Source organism: Dryobates pubescens, chromosome Z, assembly GCF_014839835.1.
Source record: "Dryobates pubescens isolate bDryPub1 chromosome Z, bDryPub1.pri, whole genome shotgun sequence".
Classification (NCBI taxonomy): domain Eukaryota; kingdom Metazoa; phylum Chordata; class Aves; order Piciformes; family Picidae; genus Dryobates; species Dryobates pubescens.
In genome coordinates, this window is record NC_071657.1 from 74808981 (window position 1) to 74830628 (window position 21648).

Below are 21648 nucleotides of genomic sequence, written 5' to 3' on the forward strand. Positions count from 1 at the left end.
CATCCAAGGTGTTGCCCAAAGCAAAACAGCTTGCCCCCACGTCAGGACTTGTTCCTAAAAAGAAAAAGAGAAGGGTAATTGTTATTGGTGATTCCCTCCTGAGGGGAACAGAGGGCCGCATATGTTGGCCATGTCCTTCCCACAGGGAAGTCTGCTGCCTCCCTGGGACCCAGGTGAGAGATGTTACCAGAAGGCTGCCTAGTCTGGTACCATCCTCTGATTAATATCCCTTGATTGTTATGCAGGTGGGGAGCGATGAGGTTGAAACCAGAGGGCCAAAGACAATCAAAAAGGACTTCAGGGCTCTGGGAAAACTGTTTGAGGGGTCAGGGGTACAGGTAATTTTTTCATCAATACCCTTAGTTGCAGGAAGGAATAGTGAAAGGAACAGGACAGCAGGTGTCATTAACAAGTGGCTCAGAGGCTGGTGCCACCAACAGAATTTGGGGTTTTTTGATCTTGGGGAACTTTCTATGGCACCAGGTCAGCTAGCAACAGATGGGGTACATCCATCCCAGAGAGGGAGAAAGATTCTAGCACATGAGAATAGCCTATCCCACAGAGGGGAAAGGGTTCTAGGAAGGGAGTTGGCAGGACTCATTGACAAAGCTTTAAATTAGATTTGAAGGGGGAAGGGGCTGAAACCAGTCCCCCCAAGACAGGAGTCCGAGGGTGGTAAGCTGGAGTCAAGGGTGAAACCAGCAGCCCAGCTGAAGTGCATGTACACTAATGCACGCAGCATGGCTAATAAGCAAGAGGAGCTGGAAGCCTTGTTACAGCAGGATAGTTATGATGTAGTTGCCATCACAGAAACATGTTGGGATGACTCACGTGACTGGAGCACTGTTGGAGCACTGTAATTGATGGCTACAGGCTCTTGAGGGAGAAGGGGTGGAGGGGTGGCCCTGTACACCAGGGAGTCTGTAGACACCATGGAAATAGGGATTAACAATGACCAGGTTGAGTGCCTGTAGGTGAGAATTAGAGGGAAGGCCAACGAGGCAGACATCCTGGTTGGAGTCTGTTATAGACCACCCAACCAGGATGAAGAGGTTGATGAATTATTTTATAGGCAACTAGAGGCTGTCTCAAGACCACCAAATCTTGTTCTTATGGGCAACTTTAACCTGCCTGATATCTGCTGGGAACTTAACACATCAGAGAGGAGGCAGTCTAGAAGGTTCTTGGAGTGTATGGAGGATAGTTTCCTATCCCAGCTGCTGAGTGAGCCTACCAGGGGTAAGGCTTTGCTTGACCTTCTTTTTACAAACAGAGAAGGGCTAGTGGGAGATGTGGTGATTGGAGTCTGTCTGGGGTGACCATGAGATAACTGAGTGTTCAATATGCAGTCAAGCTAAGAGGGGCAGCAACAAAACCTCCACTCTGGACGTCCAGAGGGCAGACTTCAGGTTACTCAAGGAAATAACTCAGAAGGTACCTTGGAAAACAGCCTTTAAAAACAAAGGGGTCCAGGAGAGCTGGTCCTACTTCAAGAAAGAACTCTTGAAGGCACAGGAACAGGCTGTGCCAATGTGCCGGAAGATGAGCCGCCAGGGCAGATGGCCAGCCTGGATGGGCAATGAGCTTCTGAGTGAATTAAGGGAAAAAAGAGGGTGTATTGGAAGGATGGTGAGGTTACCCATGAAATGTTTAAGGATGTTGCTAGGTCATGTAGGGAAAAAAATGGGGAGTCAAAAGCCCATTTAGAGCTTAGACTGGCCTCTGCTGTGAAGGACAACAAAAAATCCTTCTATAAATATTTTAATGGCAAGAGAAGGGGCAAGGACAACTTCCACTCCTTGGTGGACATGGAGGGAAGTACTAAAGATGAGGAAAAGGCAGAGGTACTTAACACCTTCTTTAACTCAAATTTTAATAGCAGGATAGGTTGTCTTCCAGACAACTGGCCTCCTGAGCTGGCAGATGGAGTTAGGGAGCAGTATAGTTCCCCTGTGCTCCAGGAGGAAGTAGAGACCTGCTTAGCCATTTGTATCCCCACAAGTCTATGGGACCAGATGGCATCCATCCTGGGGTGCTGAGAGAGCTGGCAGATGAGCTGGCCAAGCCACTCTCCATCATTTTTCAACAGTCCTGGCTCACTGGAGAGGTCCCAGATGACTGGAAGCTGCCAACATAATGCCCATCCACAAGAAGGGCTGGAACCAGGGTATTCCAGACCTGTCAGATTATGGCACAGGTCATCTTGAGTGCAATCACACAGCACTTACAGGATGGCCAAGGGAGGAGGCCTAGCCAGCATGGATTTAGGAAGGGCAGGTCCTACCTGACCAACCTGATCTCCTTCTATGATCAGGTGACTGCCTGGTGGATGTGGAGAAGGCTGTGGATGTTGTCTACCTGGACTTCAGCAAGGCCTTTGACACTGTCCCCCCTCATCCCCCTCGTGGCTTGGACAGTTGCACTCTGTGCTGGGTTAGGAACTGGCTGGAGGGCTGAGCCCAGAGTGGTGGTGAATGGAGCCACATCCAGCTGGCATCCAGTCACTAGTGCTGTGCCCCAGGGATCAGTGCTGGGTCCCATCCTGTTCAATATCTTTATTGATGATCTGGATGAGGGCATTGAGTCCATCATCAGTAAAGTTGCAGATGACAGCAAGCTGGGGGCAGGTATTGATCTGCTAGATGGCAGGAGAGCTCTGCAGAGGGACCTTGACAGGCTGGACAGATGGGCAGAGTCCAAGGGCATGAGATTTAACACATCTAAGTGCCAGGTTCTACCCACTGGCCACAGCAACCCCATGCAGTGCTGCAGGCTGGGGACCAAGTGGCTGGAGAGCAGCCAGGCAGAAAGGGACCTGGGGGTAGTGGTTGATAGTAAGCTGAACATGAGCCAGCAGTGTGTTCAGGTGGCCAAGAAGGCCAATGGCATCCTGGACTGTATCAGGAGTAGTGTGGCCAGGAGGAACAGGGAGGTCATTCTGCCCTATGCTCAGCACTGGCTAGACCACACCTTGAGTCCTGTGTCCAGTTCTGGGCCCTCAGTTTAGGGAAGATGTTGAGTTGCTGGAACATGTCCAGAGAAGGGCAACAAAGCTGGGGAGGGGTTTGGAGCACAAGCCCTGTGAGGAGAGGCTGAGGGAGCTGGGATTGCTTATCCTGGAGAAGAGGAGACTCATGGGAGATCTTATTGCTGTTTACAGCTGCCTGAAGGGAGTTTGTAGCCAGGTGGGGGTTGCTTTCTTTTCCCAGGCAACCAGCACCAGAACAAGAGGACACAGTCTCAGGCTGTGCCAGGGGAGATTTAGGCTGGATGTTAGGAAGAAGTTCTTCCCAGAAAGAGTGACTGGCTGTTGGAATGGGCTGCCCGGGGTGGTGGTGGAGTCACTATTACTGGAGTTGTTTAGGAAGAGACTGGATGAGGCACTTGTTGCCATGGTTTAGTTGATTACGTGGTGTTGGGTGATAGGTTGGACTTGATGATCTTGAAGGTCTTTTCCAACATGGATAATTCTGTATTCTGTATAATGAATGAATGAATGGATTGAATTAATTAATGTATGAATCAATGAATGAATGATCAAATTAAAAACATAATAAATAAATACATATAAATACATAATAATGAAGCCTGTTACGCTGAGAATTTGCAGCATAAGCTGTTTTCTCTGTTGGTACTCAGGATCAGCCTGCATGTAGATTGCTGAGGTATGTTCTACATACAGTTTTACATTTTACATTGCCCCTGATAGTATACTTTAGGGTTTTCATGTCAGGTGAGTAGAACTGGTCTTTGCCAGGTGGGATGTACTCTGTGAGCAGAATTTTGGCTTAGGTACAAAATTATCTACCTCCATTTTCTAGTAAGCACCAAAGTAGAGCACTATGATGACTTTAGTATACAAGTCTTGAAATCTTGTTACCTTATTGTACCTTATAATATATGGTGCTGGGTCCTGCACTTGGATCACAGCAACCCCTTGCAACATTAATGGCCTGGGGCAGAGTCAGTGGAATGCTGCCCAGCTGAAAAAGATATGAAGGTGCTGGTGACAGCAGCTGAACATGAGCCACTGTGTGCCCAGCTGGCCAAGAAAGCCAATAGCATCCTGGCCAGCAGGAGTAGGGCAAAAATTGTTATCCCATACTGGGCACTGGCAAGACTGCACCTTGAATACTGGGTTCCATTTTGGGCCTCTCAGTACAAGAAGGACACTTGAGATGCTGAAGCATGTCCAGAGAAGAGTAACGAAATGGTGAAGGATCTGGAGAACAAGTCCTGGGAGGGACAGTTAAAGGAACTGAAATTGTTTAGCATGGAGAAAAGGAAGCTGAGGAGAGACCTCATTGTCCTCTACAGCTCTCTGAAAGGAGGTTGTAGTGAGGTAAGTGTTGGTCTTTTCTTCCATCTAACAAGTGATAGGACAAGAGTAAATGGCCTGATGTCACATCAGGGAAGACTTAGGTTGGACAGTAGAAAAGTTTTATTCCCCAAAAGGGTTGCGAATCCCCAGAACAGGATGCCCAGGGAAGTGATGGAGTCCCCAGCCCTGGAAGGGTTTAAAAGCCATGTATAGATGTGGTGCTGAGGGAGATGGTTTAGTGCTGACTTGGCAGTGCTGGGTTACTGGTTGAACTTGATAATCTGAAAGGTCTTCCAAACGGATTCTGTGATTCTCATCTATGATTCTAAATTATTCTGGTGAATGTCCTTCCTACCTGTTACTTTTGGCTGACCACTACTAATTAGGGCAGAGACAATAAGAATAAGCACAACCAAACAGTATGTGTTTGTCTATTATCAGATTAAATTCTCCTGTTCTAAATGTCAGAGGTTTTCAAAGAATTCACAGAATATTATAAATAAAACTTTGTTACTCTTTTTTTCTTCATCCATTTTTTTGCAGGCTACAGGAGAAATAGAGATTGTAATCATAGATGACAGCGAGGTTGAATTCCTTGAGATATTCAAGATTGCCTTGGTGAGGGTAACAGGTGGTGCAAGACTTGGAGATGACATCCTGGTCACTGTCACTATTCCACCAAATGATTCCCCTGTTGGAGTATTTGGGTTTGAAGAAAAGACTGTAAGTTTGATTTGGATTTCAGTCTTCTCTGCTAAAGCTGGATGGTGGGTTTGTGTCAGTAATGCATAGCTGATTTTGATAAGCCTTCACCTCAGTGGAAGACAGGGTTTCATATTAGTGGTTGGCTTCATCTAGGTGCTGCTAAAAGTGGTAGTGCTACTGCATAGGTGACTGAACCCATTTTACTTCAGTATACTAACGTCACAGGACATCTCATAGGATTTTTGGTAGTCTGTTGAATATTAAAATGCTTTTGTAATAATTTGTCTTAGTGAATGTAAAGTTTGGAAAGAAATTCTGAAACATCTCATCTTGGTTCTTGTCAGTGAATGATTCTTCTGCTCTTGATTTTGCTGGTGCAGTGCCTGACTGTGACTCATTGTCTGTAATTGTTTTGAATCATAGGGCATACAGAAATAACACAAGTGACTAATCTTTGCTAGCAGAACTCAACACATTCCTTACGTCTGTTATCTTCCTGTTGATTTTCACTCTTGTGCTTATTCTGCATTGCCATTGATGATGTTTTCTGTTGCTTGTCTTAAGCCAGTATTCATGCCTTTTGCTACAGCCCTTCTGATACCCTTCTTCTCTGCCTTCATCAGGTAACAGTGAAGGAACCTCAGACATCTGATGACTCTGCTGCTGTTGTGTTGCTTACTGTCAGTCGAAGTCAGGGAGGACGAGGAGCAGTTAAAGTGCTATGGATTCTCGAGGAAGCAGCCAGATATGATCTGACCCCTCTGAATGGTACCCTTCACTTCAATGAGGTATTTCTAATGTAGCAATACATTATTTACTGTTAGATTTATATAAACACTCTCTTCCTTTGTCTCTTTGCACAGCTGTTACATGTTTATAGAAATAAGGGGTAACTAAGTGCTGTAACACCAGGTAAATGCCAGTTTGAGCTATATTGGTGTGTTTTTTCAAACAGAAGAGGAAAGCTGACCTGCTGTTTTTTTAAGGCAGCATAATGTGATCATCAGGAAGACAGGTGCTTCAAAACTGAATTGTTTTTGCAATTTAGAAAGAGGTACAAAATTGGATTGGATATGAAGAAGGATTACAGAAGTATTTATTCCATTATGGCATCAGGCAACTGAAATAGAACATTGCTGTTTAAGGGGTGACAGACATTAATGAATGCACAAAATCTGTAGATTAAAAAAAAAATAAATGACAAACCAGCCTAGTAACTTCAATCTGGGCAACTTTCATAGAACCACAGCTTTGCTTGATTCATGTTTAATGTTAGGTGAAAATGCTGCAGGAGGAGCCAAAATATTGGATATTATCAAGCTATTTTTATTATCTTAATGATGTTGTTCTACAGTCTACTCAAAATACTTAATGAAGAAAAGAATTTTGACATAAGTCACCATCTATTCTGTCCATACAGGCTATTTTGTGTTAAATAAATAGCAGTACCAGTTGTTTCTTTTAATTTTAATCAGCTGCAAAATATTTTTTTTTGTAAGACCATCAGTATTTGGCAGATTTTGCTATCATTTTGCTATCCCTTCTCTACTGATAGGCCTAGTTCTTTCTTCCTGAATTCCTACATATGCATACATGTAAGAATAGAAGTATGTATGTATGGTGCTCCAAAGGTGTACAATGTGTACTTATTTTTTTCCTATATTCTTATTATAAGCATTTGCTAATGCTTACAGACAAAAATGTGGATTAGACAGGAATTTGTTATGACCTAATTTATCTAATCTTAATGATGTTAATCCTCTGAATGTACGTATTCTATTCAATAAACACTTTCTGATGGAGGACCTTTTGGATAGAAAGTTGCCTCTAAGTTGAAAACTTCCGTGTGGATACAATTTCAAAGTAATTTCAACCATTATTCAGTAGAAAATAGCCAGGGTATTTTTGGGGTGGCATACAAGGTTTTTAGACAGATTTTTACTGTCTAGACAATTTTTACTATTTATTAATCTGCAATAAAACATTTCATCCTGATCAGGAATGTCATATTTAAAAGATTACAGACTATATGAAGCACATGTGTGCTTAGCATTTGATGTGTGAAAGAAAAAGAAGCCTTTTCTATAAAACTGCCTTTTATTTAATTTTGTTTACACACACCTTCTGCTCTTTACATGATGCAGACTGAATCCCAGAAGCTGATTGTTGTACATGTGATACAAGATGATCTACTGGAGGGGAATGAAACATTTACCATTCAGCTAGTCTCTACTGGTGATGCAGAGATATCCCCTGTAAATGGTAAAGAATTACTTCATTACATTCTCTCTTGAAAGATTTCATATGAGAATTCTAGCAACTCTGTTCATATTATTTCTGTCTACACTAATTGTATATTTTGTGTGCAGCTGCTTGGTAGCAGTTTTGACTTCTCAGTCTTTTTTCCTTAAGTTGATTTGCTATCTGAAGAAATCAAACAGAATTTTAGATCATAATCTTGCATTCTGAATTATCAGATCTTTATGTTCAGATAATTAACATTGTCCATGAGGAATTCTGTAACAAAAAGAAGCAAAAAACAGACTGAGAGCTGTAAGAAAGAAAGAATTATTTCATTTGTAAGGGACTAACCCATTGTAATACTGTTCAAGGTATGGGAGGTCATAATGACATTGGGTTGCTGACTGCCTTGTCCACTCAAATTCTGATTATCTCCAAGGATGGGGCTCTCTGTGAAGCTGGTTCTTAACTGCTCATGTCATAGAATTTACAGAAGTTAGCTCTTTAGTAATTTTTCATTTACTGTAAGCAGCTTTGTTCTCTTCATAGGTGTTGCAACCATCATTATTGTGGGCGATGAAGGAGCTTCTGGGGTGGTTGGGATAGCCCCTTCATCCAGGCATGTTCTGATTGGAGAACCTTCTGGGAATTACAATGGAACTGCTCTGATTAGGTGGGTGCATCACTCATTGTTTCAGAGCAAGGACCACAGTTCGGTTTCATAAGCTATGAGAGCCTGCATTTGGAAAGATTTTTTTGAGTGCTGCATTTCATTATCATTTCTAAAACCAGAACTACTTTTAAAATTAGATGCTTGCTTTAAAAGAAGGGCTATTCATGGGGAGTTCCAAATGCTCTTCTCAGTCTTCAACTTTTTTTCAGCATAGATCAATTAGAGGAGAGAGGGTTGTAATCAAAAGAAAGGGGTGAAAGGAATCAAGGACATTTAAAGGCACTTTGTACTTTGCAGGATTCAGTTCAGGATGGGTGCCTGGACTGTATTTTAGTATGTTGCTATGATGGCTAGCATAACCAAAGTGGGAACTGGATTTTCAGTGGAAACAAGATGCAATGATTTCACTATGTTTAGTCAACTGAAAACAGAATGAAGAAATGATGTTACCATGTCATATAAGAATATGGGGGGTGTGGAATTATGACACTTTTCCTTGGTCAACGAGCAAGTACAAGCAACAGAACAGCTTCTCATGATGCCTTGAGAAGCCCAGAAGACAAAGTGATGCTTTGTGCAACAGTAGTTGTAGATCATGTGGATAATGTTAGGTACAAACAAAGTTTTGCCATGACTTGGTTCCCCAAGACTCATGTAATGAATAGGATTAGGTTCTAAGGTGTTAGATGTAGCAGACTGACCTCAAGTGATCTCACATTAGTGGTCTAGTGCCCTTCTGCCTTAAACCCCAAATTGCCTCTGGGCATTTCTCTTAAGTCTGATTTATCTTCTGTTTTATATGTTTATCTTATGAAAAGCAGAATGGAACCAAGAGAACTCAATTTACAGCCTTTGTGTTTGGGCTATGTGTGCAAAGAAACTTTAAAGACCTCTTGGTAAAAAAAAAAACCCAGCTCAAGATGCATGCCAGCTACAGGGAAATAAAACAATTGCAGACATATTATTGCCTTGAAAAGCAAATTGTACTATCATAACAGTGACATAGTACATTAAAACTCAGGCTTCACAGTGATGATTGTTGCCTGCACGAGTGTGATATCCTGTCTGTCTATGGACTGGGAATCAAATATTAAAGGTAGAGAATGAAAGCTGTGTTTGTTTTCTTACCTGCAGCCTGATACGTGGCCCAGGGATTTTTGGTGAGATCAAGATACACTGGAATATAACACCTCCTCATCACACAGAGTTTATTGAGACATCAGGGATCTTGACAATGAGAGACAGACAGTCTGCAGCAGTTGTTCTGATACAGGTATATGAGATGCTTTACACCAGGAGCTGTTTCAAGTATTTCCTTTTCTTTGATTCTTGGCTAGAAAATTGTTAAACCACCCTCCCTGGGAAAGGATTAAATGCTTTTAGCTTTCATTGGCTCTTCTCCCTAGGCTGTAGATGACAACCTTCCTGAGGAGAAGCATTACTACCAGTTTCAACTAACTGGAATCAGTGATGGGGGACTCATAAATGAATCCAGCAGCACAGCAAACATTACCATGGCTGCCAGTGATTTTCCATATGGAGAGTTTGCATTTTCGCGGGAACTGCTGCAAACAACAGAAGAGGAAAAATGGGTATTGGATTAAAATCCACGCTTATGTGAAATACTGATACTTGTCAATATTGTTGATAGATTTGTGCTTAACATTACAACAAAATTATATGGAAGATTTACTCTGCATTTGTCATAGCACCATCTCCAGAATGGCCTTCTTGGGCTTTTTAGTGCTCTGAGAAAGAGGGCTATGTGCTAAGTTACATGTTCTTTGTACTTCCTAAAGCAAATTGTTGTTACCTGACAGAACCATTGAAAAGATACCCATTCAAGTAGACTCCTAAAGGCAACTGTAGCAGAAAAGCAGAGCCGTTTTTTAAAGAAAATGTCCTTTTTCCTTCAGGTTAACATCAGTGTTGTGCGTTCCAGGGGATCCTATGGCCAAGTGCGTCTTTGCTTTCAGATAATAAATGGGACTGCAGAGGAGGGAACTGATTTCACTCCCACAGTCAGGCAGTTGTTGTTTGAACCACACGAGAAGAGTAAAATGATTTTTGTTGAAATTCATGATGATGACTTTCCTGAAGGCCCTGAAGATTTTTCAGTGGTGATTAACAAAGTAGAACTCCAAGGAAGGTAAAGATAAAATTCCCAGTTGATTGATTACAATCTTAAGAACAAATTATTTTTGGAAACTGATCTACCTACATAAAGTCACCACTGAGTTTCAGGTGTTGCACTGTAAAGTTTTATTCAACTATAATACTAATCAGAACAGCAATTGGATGTATGAGGAACCCGATTGTTTTAATGTTTAGTATAAAGATTTGGCTGATTAATGTTTATTAGAGCTGAAAATCCATCCATTACATAGAAGTGGTCAAGTTGCATGAAATTCAAAAAAGATGATAAAATGAGAATGATAAAATGAAACATTCCTGTCAATAAACTACTGCTTTTATAGAATCAGAATTGTCAGGGTTGGAAGGGACCTCAAGGATCACCTAGTTCCAGCCCCCCTGCCATGGGCAAGGACACCTCACACTAGATCAGGTTGCTCAGTACCACATCCAGCCTGGCCTTAAAAACCTCCAGGGGTGGGACTTCCACCACCTCACTGGGCAACCTGTTCCAGTATCTCATGACCCTCATGGTGAAGAACTTCTTCCTAGCATCCAGTATGAACCTACCCAATTCAAGTTTTACTCCATTCCCCCCAGTCCTGTGACTACCCTCCCCAGCATTCTTGTAGCCCCCTTAAGATGCTGGAAGGCCACCATAAGATCCCCTTGGAGCCTTTTCCTCTCCAGACTGAATAGCCCCAACTCTCTCAGTCTGTTTGTATCTACAGTAGTTTGGAAAAGTGTGACCAAAAAGGCCTGAGTAAGAATTGTCAGAAAATAAAAGTATTTGTGGTAACTGACAAATTCTCATACCCGCGTCTTAATACTTTCACAAGGATTTTGTATGTATTTTTCTTTTTCCTATTCTTGCAAGTGGATATGATTTTACCATAAAAGAAAATGGTCTACAGATAGATCAACCTCCAATAATAGGAAATATCTCCACAGTCCGAGTCATAATAGCAAAAAGTGACAACGCAGAAGGCGTCATCGAATTTGATCCACAGTATGTCTTTCTAGATGGTAAGTTTTTCACTGTGGTTTAGGAGATAAGCCCATGAGCATGGCATGAATTTTGAAATAAAATAACTTTTTCTCAATGATTCTTGCAGTGGAGGAGGACGCTGGATTAATCATGATTCCTGTTGTGAGAAAGCGTGGCACTTACGGCTATGTAACAGCTGATTTTCTTTCTCGAAGTATTTCTGCACTTCCCGATGGTGTTGACTATGTCATCCATAATAACTCTGTTATTTTTCAACATGGCCAGAACCAGACTTTTATTTATATTTCTATTATAGATGATGAAGAAAGGTAATCAATTTTTCAGATATTTAGTCACTAGTCTACTTCTAAGAAAACCTCTTTTAGCATATGCAGTATGGCTGTGTGTAGAATTGAAATTGTAAACCCATTCTCTACACTGCTGAAGAATCTGTCTAAATTTAAAGGGGATTTAAAAAAAGGAACTGTAATTGGAGTTTCATGATTCCTGTTAAATTTTAGGCAAACAAATTATTTTCTTAAGTACACTATCATAATTTTTGTGTGTTTGTAGTACTTCTGAAACAAAACATATTTGATTATGAGTTTAACACAAGTAAAAGATAATTTTTATTTCAGATACCACTGTTCTGTGCAAATGGGAGAAATCTGTGCTTACAAAGATTGATTCTGATACCTTTAAACAGATCCAGTTGGATGCATGATTGAATTAATAAGTACAGTTTTAATTATGTTCCCCCCTCACCCCCCCCCCCACCCCGAGATACCTCAGTATCTCTTTTTCTTCTTCCATGCAGTGAATTTGAAGAGCAGTTTGAAATCCAGCTGACAGGAGCCACTGGTGGAGCAGTTCTTGGGCTCCACCTTGTAAGCCAGGTCACTATTGCTAAAAGTGACTCTCCACAGGGCATTATCCGATTCCTCAACCAGAGCCGAATTGTTCTTCCCAACCCTGACACCCCCACAACAGTGTCTCTGGTGCTGGAAAGGACAGGAAGATTATTAGGGGAGACACAGGTGGGCCCTGCTTCACAAAGAGTGAATGCTTTCTGGTGACTAGATCAAAAAAATCCTACTTTTTCCTTCAAGAACTTTTGATTGATTTCTAGTAGCACAGTTGCAGCTATTCATTAAGCATGAATTGCATGTGGTTGCAGTATAGCATAAAAGTTTCCACCCTTTTAATCTTCTCTCACTCCTCCTGCTATCTTTCTTTTATGATTATAGAATTACAGAATCACAGATTTGTTTTGGCTGTAAAAGGCCTCTAAGGTCATTGAGTCAAACTGTCTAACTGACAGCACCATGGCCATTAAACGAGGTCCTGAAGTGCCATGTCTGTGTGTTTTTTGAACACCTCTAGGGACAGTGACTCCACCACTTCCCTGGAAAACAAATTCTAATGCCTGAGCACTTTTCCAGCAATACAGTTTTCCTAATTTCTAACCTAAACTTCCCCTGTCTCAATTTCAGGACATTTCCCCTAATTCTGTCACTTGATACTAGGGAGGAGAGACCAACCCCCATGTCACTACAGCCTCCTCTCAGGGAGCCAGAGGGGGCAATGAGGTCTCTCCTTAGACTCTTTTTCTTCAGGATAAACAGCCTCAGTTCTCTCATCTGCTCCTTAGAGGATCTGTTCTCCAGATCCTTCACCAGCTTTGCTGCCCACTGCTGGCTCACATTCAGATGGCTGTGGAATAATACCCTCAGGTCCAGACACTCTGCCCCAAGTCTTGAGTGTTTCATGGGTTATTATGACCCAAGCGCAGGACTCAACATTTGGCCTTGTGAGAACTCATAGTTCACAGGATCACAGAATCACAGGATGTCAGGGGTTGGAAGGGACCCAAAGAGATCATCAAGTCCAACCCCCCTGCCAGAGCAGGACCCTACAGTTGAGCTTAGGTCACAGAAGAACACATTCAGATGGGCGTTGAAAGTCTCCAGGGAAGGATACTCCACAACTTCCCTGAGGAGCCTGTTCCAGTGGTCTGTGACCCTTACAGTAAAGAAGTTCCCTGTTGTGTTGAGGTGGAACCTCCAGTGCTGCAGCTTACATCCATTGTTCCTTGTCCTATCACAGGGAGCAAGTGAGCAGAGCCTATCCCCTCCCTCCTGACACCCAGCCCTCAGATATTTATAAACATTTATTAAATGCACTCTAAGTCTTCTCTTTTCCAGAATAAAACCCCCCAGCTCTCTCAGCCTCTCCTCATAAGGCAGTGCTCCAGTCCCCTAATCATCCTTGTAGCCCTCCACTGGACTCTCTCCAGCAGATCCCTTTCCCTCTTGAACTGGGGAGCCCAAAACTGAATGTACTACTCAAGATGAGGTCTCATCAGGGCAGAGTAGAGGGTGAGGAGAACCTCCTTCGATCTGACCTCAGCCCATCAATTCAGCCTATGCAGGTCTCTCTGCAGAGTCTTCCTACCCTCAAACAGATCAGTGCATCCTCCCAGCTCTCAGCTTAGTTTTATGTGTAGAATTATTAAGAGTGGCTCAATCCCCTTGTCCAGATCATTGATAACAATATTAAACAGAACTGGCTCCCGTACTGAGCCCTGGGGAACACCACTAGTGACTGGCTGCCAACTGGAGGTGAATAAAACCTCCTCCAAAGCAATCTAATTTACAGGAAGTTCTGAAAATATTGTAGTTTTTAATCAGGCTGGAGAAGTGTGGATCATCATTGAGGGATTTTGTTGCAGATTTCAGGAAATAGTTGCCATTTTCTGTCAATATCACACTTCACAGGGAGCGGTTTTGGTGATGGGTTTGGGTCACCTGGGTAGCTTCACAAAACAAATCATGAAAGGGAGAGAAATAGAAACTGGCTTTTTTGATTCCTGTTGCGTGTTAAACAAATATCAGTTGCTTTTCTGTTGCTAGAATTTCTGTTACTTTTCTATATCTAGAATTTCATAAGCAGGCACTGTGGCTAATGCTTCAGAGTTTTCACTTGTGCCATATGTGTTTCTCCAAAGGTGTATATATTTCCACACACGTGATTAATTATGCACATTGGCCACAACAACCCCATGCAGTGCTACAGGCAGGGGTCAGAGTGGCTGGAGAGTGGCCAGGTAGAGAGGGACCTGGGGGTACTGGTCGATGGTAGGCTGAACATGAGCCTGCAGTGTGCCCAGGCAGCCAAGAGGGCCAATGGCATCCTGGCCTGCATCAGGAACAGTGTGGTCAGCAGGAGCAGGGAGGTCATTCTGCCCCTGTACACTGCACCGGTTAGGCCGCACCTTGAGTACTGTGTCCAGTTCTGGGCCCCTCAGTTTAGGAAGGATGTTGACTTGCTGGAACGAGTCCAGAGAAGGGCAACAAAGTTGGTGAGGGGTTTGGAACACAAGCCCTATGAGGAGAGACTGAGGAAGCTGGGGTTGCTTAGCCTGGAGGAGACTCAGTGGTGACCTTATTGCTCTCTACAACTACCTGAAGGGAGGTTGTAGACAGGCAGAGGTTGGTCTCTTCTCCCAGGCAAGCAGCACCAGAACAAGAGGACACAGTCTCAAGCTGCGCCAGGGGAGGTTTAGATTGGATGTTAGGAAGAAGTTCTATACAGCGAGAGTGATTGGCCATTGGAATGTGCTGCCCAGCGAGGTGGTGGAGTCACCATCATTGGAGATGTTCAGGAGGAGACTTGATAGGCTGCTTGGTGCCATGGTTTAGTTATTTAGGTGGGTTGGATTGGTTGATGGGTTGGACACAATGATCTTGAAGGTCTCTTCCAACCTGGTCTATTCTATTCTATTCTATTCTATTCTATTCTATTCTATTCTTTATTTTGTATTATTCCTTATCAGCAAAGATTTCAACATCACTAGGTATGAGACACAAGAATTCTTATGTCACTTGTGTAACACTGTCATAATATATCACCACTCTACATCTGACGCTCTTGTCTTCCACAGATTAATTGGGACATCTTGGGACCCAATTCAGAAGAGGTTTTATCTCCTCTGAATAGTGACATTGGTGACCCTGTGAATGGATCGTTCTATTTTGGAGAAGGGGAAGGAGGTCTGAGAGCTATTAATCTACTCATCTATCCTCATGAAGAAGTTGAGGTTCAGGAGACCTTCATTATTAGATTGAGCCTTATGAAAGGTGAAACAGAAATAGATCCTAAGGCAAAAACCATAGCGCTGATCGTAAGTCATTATTGTGTTTCTTTCTGCTGAGATCTGTGTTGATTTTGGTATTTATCCTGCAAAGCTTTTAATGCTTAATTATTGCATAGTTTGTCATTTAGGCTTTTTTTGTCCCTTGTACTATTTGGGTGCATTGTAACTGCTTCTGTGCTTAATAAAGAAGACAAAGAATCTGACAGAACAAATTGTTATATAAACCCTGGTCTGGCCCTCTGTGGTTCTTTGGAAGGAACTTGGATTGAGTCCTGATTTCTAAGTGTCATCTGGTTGTTCATCCCTTCTTGACCTCCTCTTCTGCTCCAGCTATCATATATAAAAGAATTAAGAGAATCTGACTATTGGAGAGCAAAATAGATATGTAAATTTGTGGGAGAAGGCAGGGGAAATTGTCAAAGACAAATTACTGCTCTAGGAATACTACAACTGAGGAAATATTTATAAGGCTGATATAAAAAGCCCACAGAAAAATAAATCTTTCCTAGAAATAGGATTTTATTTTATTATTTTTTTCTGGTCTGTAGAGTGTTGGTGGAATAAGCTTCTATTTCCGCAGTCTCCTCAGTTTCTCCTTGAGGGACACAGGTTTAACTCTTAACCTGGAATGTTCAACCCTGCATGCTAATGAACTACCTTCTCCGTAGACAATGATGTTCCAGCTCTGTTCTGAGTCCGTTCACCATGAATTCTTGCTGCAGCTAGTGATTCACACAATGGGATGTGGATCAGCTCTAACTCAGGGGTTTCAGTTTGCAAGCAGATAATGTCAGAAGATTTTCTGTACACTAGCCCAAGGTGCTTAATATCAAAATATCTGGAGAGATATCTAGAGAATTTGAAATAAAACTCTGTCCTTTTCTTCCTTGGTTGGGGGGACTGAAAACTGAAAACAGGATGATAATTTTGAGTCCTGTTCAGTTTAAATCTGCTTTAAACTTTGTTTCACTGTAGGATTTTCTCATACAAGAGCCAGTTACACATAGATTTAGACTCTTGCTTTTGTGCCACTGTGTGCTTGTGTGTGTATACTCCTCTGTCATCACTTGATGATCCTTTCTGGTGATTTTTATTTCAAATATTTCAGTCTCTCTTCTAGTTACAAATGTAGCCGTGAATCTTCATGAGAGGAGAAAAAGTAAGAAGAGCTAATGGTTACATTCCCTGTAGCATCTAGCAATGAGAATCTGAATGGTTTGAACAGGAGTACAACTCACTTGACATTCCTGCTTTTTTGTTTTCTTATTTACAGATCCAGAAGTTTGGTGATCCCAATGGAATCGTACAGTTTGCTCCTGAGTCATTGACTGAGAGCAACTATACAGAACCCTCAGCAGAGGAAGGGCCACAAAGTATTAAGCTGTTTGTCAGAAGAATTCAGGGCACTATGGGGAACATAACGGTATTTTCACTCTTTTCCTCAGAAGCATTGTAGTCTGAAATAATCCTCAGTGTTGATATTTTCCAAATGACAAATCCCATCATGGTGGGGGTTGGAAGGGACACCACTGGAAATCACCTAATCTAACCCCACTGCTGAAATAGGTTCACCTAGATCAGCCTTTTAGAATGAATTTGGCTGGCCTCAGCGCTAGTATTTTTGTTTTGGAGAGTCATATTCAGTCTCCCGTTATCAGAAAAAATGCCCCAGACCCCAGCCCTGTAGTCCTTCCCCTACTTTCTTTCTTTCTCACCCTGTGCTTTTGATGAGATAGTAGAAGATACCATACCTTCCAACAGAGAATTATGAGAATGATTAAGGGACTTGAACATCTCTCCTATGAAGACTGAGAGACCTGGGGCTGTTTAGTCTTGAGAAGAGAAAACTGAGAGGAGCATCTCTCAATGTGCATAAATGTCTCAGGGGTGGATGTCAAGAAGAAGGTGCCAGTCTCTTTTCAGTAGTGTCCAGTGGTAGGACAAGGACAAGTAGGTACAAGCTAGAACACAGGAGGTTCCACCTCAGCATAAGGAGACGCTTTAAGGTGAGGGTGAAAAAGCCCTGGAGCAGGCTGCCCAGAGATGCTGTCATGTCTCCTTCTTCTTCAAAGATTCCATATAATTTTGCATGAATCTTCTGTTGCTGTGTAAAAGAAATCTTTAAGTTTATAGTACTGAGGAACAAAATGCCCTTTTGAAAGATGGTCTGTGTGCTTCTCTCTATGCCTGCCTAAACCAGTTTTTATTTCACCCATTTAAAACCACTCTTCTCCATATCCTATCTGTGCTGAATCCTGAATATAGAAGTTTCTGACTGTGTGGGTAATTTTCCTTTCTTATGTTTTGTGCATTTTCTAAACTCATTTCAGGTTTACTGGGAAATACATAGCGAATCTGACATCTCAGGTGACTTCCTTAGGACAGAAGGATCTGTTGTCATTGCTGACCAGCAAAGTGCAGCCGAGATCATTATCTACCTGTTACCTGATGATGTCCCAGAGCTGGATGAAAACTATGTGGTGCAGCTGATTGCAGTAGAAGGTGGAGCAGATTTAGACCCAGAGAAGAGCATTTCAAAGATCAGTGTGTTTGCAAATGATGACCCTTATGGAGTGTTTGCCCTCCACTCTGACCTGCAGTCAGTGCTGGTAGAGAGGAACCTGGATCGGTATGTCCAGGTTAATGTAACTCGGCATGCTGGGGCATTTGGAGAAGTCATTGTTGAGTACCATATCATGTCTCATCATGAAGAAGTGCTAATTGAACCTGAGAATGAGGTGGGATACCTCACAGTAAAAGATGGTGCCAGCTTTGGAGTGAAACAAGTGCCAATAAGCAACCAGGTCTGTGTTATCCTTTCAGCTCCCATGATACTTGTTTGTGTTCATCACAATATAAAATACTAAAATCTCAATAGTATCCACTGTGAAGGAGAAGAAAAGAGGGATTTAGTACTATGAGGTTTCTATTTATGGAATAGAACTGGGTTCAAATATCACATTTTCAGATAATAATTGCAAAATCACTGCCAAACATGTTCAAATATTCAGCATTTCCATCCATCACTACTTTGTGTTGCTATCAGTTCAGTATTTTAGTATTATAAGTATGCAAAGGTTTTCTCAACTTTGCCTTTTGGATTGTAGTAGAGATCTGTCAGTGCTGGCTCATGAAGCAGCAGATAAAATTACCAGCAGTACTCTGTGTTCCCTGGTTGTTTGTATTATTGTTATGACAGTATTACATCTACACTTCAATCTTTTTACATCCATCTAAATATTTTTAATCCAAGGACTGAAATCAAGCTGAGGCCCAGTGTGTTAAATGCAATTTATTCAAATGGCAGTAGTTGATCTACAATCTCACATTCCAACAAACTGCTGGTGAATCAGTATTGAGGCTTTCACTGTATTTCTTTTGAGAAACAGAACGCCTGCCTTGCAAACACTGCTTTGAGTATACAAATGGAATGCATGTGCAAGTCCCTGCAGATTGTTTTGCTACTTAAATGCTTTGAACTGGTGGATATCTTGTTTTTAGTAGAATTACTTTCTTACCTTTTTTTGTTAAATTCTCTCTTCTCAAAGGCATTTATTTTTCTGGGCTTGAATTTTACTCTGGAACTGCTTAATGTAACCCTGGTTGGGGAAAGTGCCAAGGATGTGCCTAAAATTCTGGGAAAAGCAAAGTCAGCTGTTCTGCTTATTCCTGAGGAAGCTGCCAATTCACAGGTTGGTAGACTGGCTGCAGTGTCACATTTCTACTGCAGAAGGAGGGTACACTATCACAAAAGGATTCAGAATTCAGTTGACTCCTCAAAGTCTTCATCATTTAATGACTGGCAAGACTTTTCCAGATGTTACTTGCACTGGACATTATCTTTTATCTGATACTGGTTCTCTCAGAAGTGTGTCAATGTAGTTTGAAAATGACTTATCTATAAAATACAAATACTCTAAATATTGTGGTTAATTCATACTTTTGTTTACGTGAGATGGAAGTTCTGAGACTTGAAATAGCTAATTCTGGACAATGGTATTCCTTTAAGGTTAAGCAGCCCTAGATTAGATAGCAGCATGTATGCAGTATTATTTGCAGAGATGGAAGTCAAGCTGAGTTTCATTGCAGCTGACAATATACTTGGCTAATCACTGAGTGAGAAAGTTTCCCTTTGTCTACTTTGCATGACAGTGAGAAAAGAGAATTTGCCTGTTTTGTTATCACGTATGTGCCACAGTTCCCTTTTTGTATGTCAGGCAAAGACAACAGCATGCTGATGTTTTACTGAAGTTTTTATTTACTGGCTATCATTGTCTTGAAGTGCTGTTCTGTCTCTTAATTTGTAATTGAACTTCATTCATTCATTCTTTCATTCATTCATGGGATGGTTTAGATTGGAAGGGACCTTGAAGATTGTCTAGTTCCAACCCCCTTGCCATGGGCAGGTCCAGAGGAGGGCCATGAAGATGATCAGGAGACTGGAACACCTCTGCTGTGATGACAGGCTGAGGGAGGTGGTGTTGTTCACCCTGGAGAAGAGAAAGCTTTGGGAACACCTAATCACAGCATTCCAGTGCCTGAAGGGGGCCTGCAAGAAGGATGGAGAAAGACTGTTTATGAAGGCCTGCAGTGATAGGATGAGGGACAATGTTTTGAAATTACAGAAGAGCAGATTTAGATTGGATGTTAGCACCAAGTTCTTTACCGCGAGGGCTGTGGAACACTGGAATGGGTTGCTCACGGAGGTGGTTGAGGCTCCATTCCTGGAGATATTCACGGTGAGGCTTGACAAGGCTGTGAGCAGCGTGATCTAGTGGAGGGTGTTTCTACTTCTGAGGAGGGGTTGATCTAGATGACCTTCAGAGGTCCCTTCCAACCCAAACTGCTGTGTGATTCTATGATTCTACACATACATATATGTACATACATGCATCTATATGGATGTGCAATTATTGTAAAATGCCTGTTTTACAAAGTATAGTACACTTTCACATATGACATTTCACATTTGTATTCCATTTTCCCTAACATAATCTACTATGTTTCCACAGGTTGGCTTTGAATCTGTGATTTTACAACTTACAGACATTGTGGCAGGGACAGGCCACGCTGTCGTAACCAGAAAAGGACTGTACGGCTCTGTAACTGTTAACTGGATTTCAGGATACCCACCAGACCTAATCACTGACTTTTCTCAGCTGGGCAATATTACTCCTCCATTTGGTGAGTACTTGTCTGAGGAAACAGCAGTGAAGGTTGTGTAGGTGCTCATACCACCAGTTAGTTATTTGTACCTCAACATGCTGCTTCTGTTAATGAAGAGTCCATTACAATGAAATCTAATCTGTTTATTTTATGAGCAAACAAAAAGAACTCAACTTCATAAATATATGTCTGGGAGGTAAGCACAAAGCTATGCCCCTGAAGCACAGCTTTATGTAGGAAAGACCCTTACCATGCAGATTTCTGCTTCCTAAATGGAGTGGAATTGTGATTAACGTCCCTGTCTCAGCATATTCCCAGGAAAAAGAGGATTCAGGTTTAGCAATTGACTTGTGCTCTCTCTCACTCCTTTTTTTCTTTTCTTTTTTTTTTTTTTTCTTTTCCCTTCAGGTACATTTGTTTTTACCTCCAGTGAGCAAAGCAAAGTAATTTCATTTCAGGCTACACCAAGCCTAAATAAACCTGAGTCATTTGCCATCACTTTAACAGCAGTGCACAGCAACGTGTCTGGTGGGGCTCGCCTGAGGTAAGAGTGTTTATTGCTTAATGCCTCTGAGTCACACAGATGCTGTGAGAATTATGACCTGTGTAGAGGCATACACCTTATTTACACAAATCCTTATTGAATTATGGGTAGCTGATGTGTTTTGGTGCCTTCTTTGATAAATTTGTGTCTTGTCTCAGAAGGAAACAAGTATCAGTAATACAGATCTAACCTGATCTGAAGTGAGGCTTTTCTCCAGTTCCAGTCTGTTTCATTTCACTAGTGCCTAGAATGTCTCTAGAATGAGGGAGACAGCTAGGAAAATAAAGAACCAGGATCAGCAGTTTTAGCCAGAAAGCTGAAGAATTGAAAGCAGCTCTTAACAGTTTTCATTAGTTTCCCTAAAAATCTATACTTAGTATCATAGCAGTATCATAGTATCAGTCAGGGTTGGAAGGGACCACAAGGATCATCTAGTTCCAGACTCCCTGCCATGGGCAGGGACATCCCACATTAGATCAGGCTGGCCAGAGCCTCATCCAGCCTGGTCTTAAACACCTCCAGGGATGGGGCCTCAACCACATCCCTGGACAACGCATTCCAGGGCTTCACCACTCTCATGGTGAAGAACTTCCTCCTCACATCCAGCCTGAATCTCCCCACCTCCAGCTTTATTCCATTCCCCCTAGTCCTATCACTACCTGAGATCCTTAGAAGTCCCTCCCCAGCCTTCTTGTAGGCCCCCTTCAGATACTGGAAGGCC

General features: G+C 42.1%; 1 protein-coding gene across 1 annotated transcript in view; it reads left to right on the top strand.

The window, feature by feature from the left end:
* The window catches only part of ADGRV1 (adhesion G protein-coupled receptor V1), a 394890-nt gene that overhangs the window by 119937 nt on the left and 253305 nt on the right, over positions 1 to 21648 (top strand). Inside the window, exons 59-74 of the mRNA XM_054177896.1 lie at positions 4865 to 5044; positions 5650 to 5814; positions 7171 to 7288; positions 7817 to 7940; positions 9075 to 9213; positions 9347 to 9532; positions 9857 to 10089; positions 10951 to 11099; positions 11189 to 11390; positions 11879 to 12098; positions 15005 to 15244; positions 16491 to 16640; positions 17548 to 18021; positions 18766 to 18909; positions 20230 to 20401; positions 20792 to 20927. Of these exons, the coding sequence (XP_054033871.1) occupies positions 4865 to 5044; positions 5650 to 5814; positions 7171 to 7288; positions 7817 to 7940; positions 9075 to 9213; positions 9347 to 9532; positions 9857 to 10089; positions 10951 to 11099; positions 11189 to 11390; positions 11879 to 12098; positions 15005 to 15244; positions 16491 to 16640; positions 17548 to 18021; positions 18766 to 18909; positions 20230 to 20401; positions 20792 to 20927 (3032 nt within the window). The remainder of the gene's footprint in view (positions 1 to 4864; positions 5045 to 5649; positions 5815 to 7170; positions 7289 to 7816; positions 7941 to 9074; positions 9214 to 9346; positions 9533 to 9856; positions 10090 to 10950; positions 11100 to 11188; positions 11391 to 11878; positions 12099 to 15004; positions 15245 to 16490; positions 16641 to 17547; positions 18022 to 18765; positions 18910 to 20229; positions 20402 to 20791; positions 20928 to 21648) is intronic.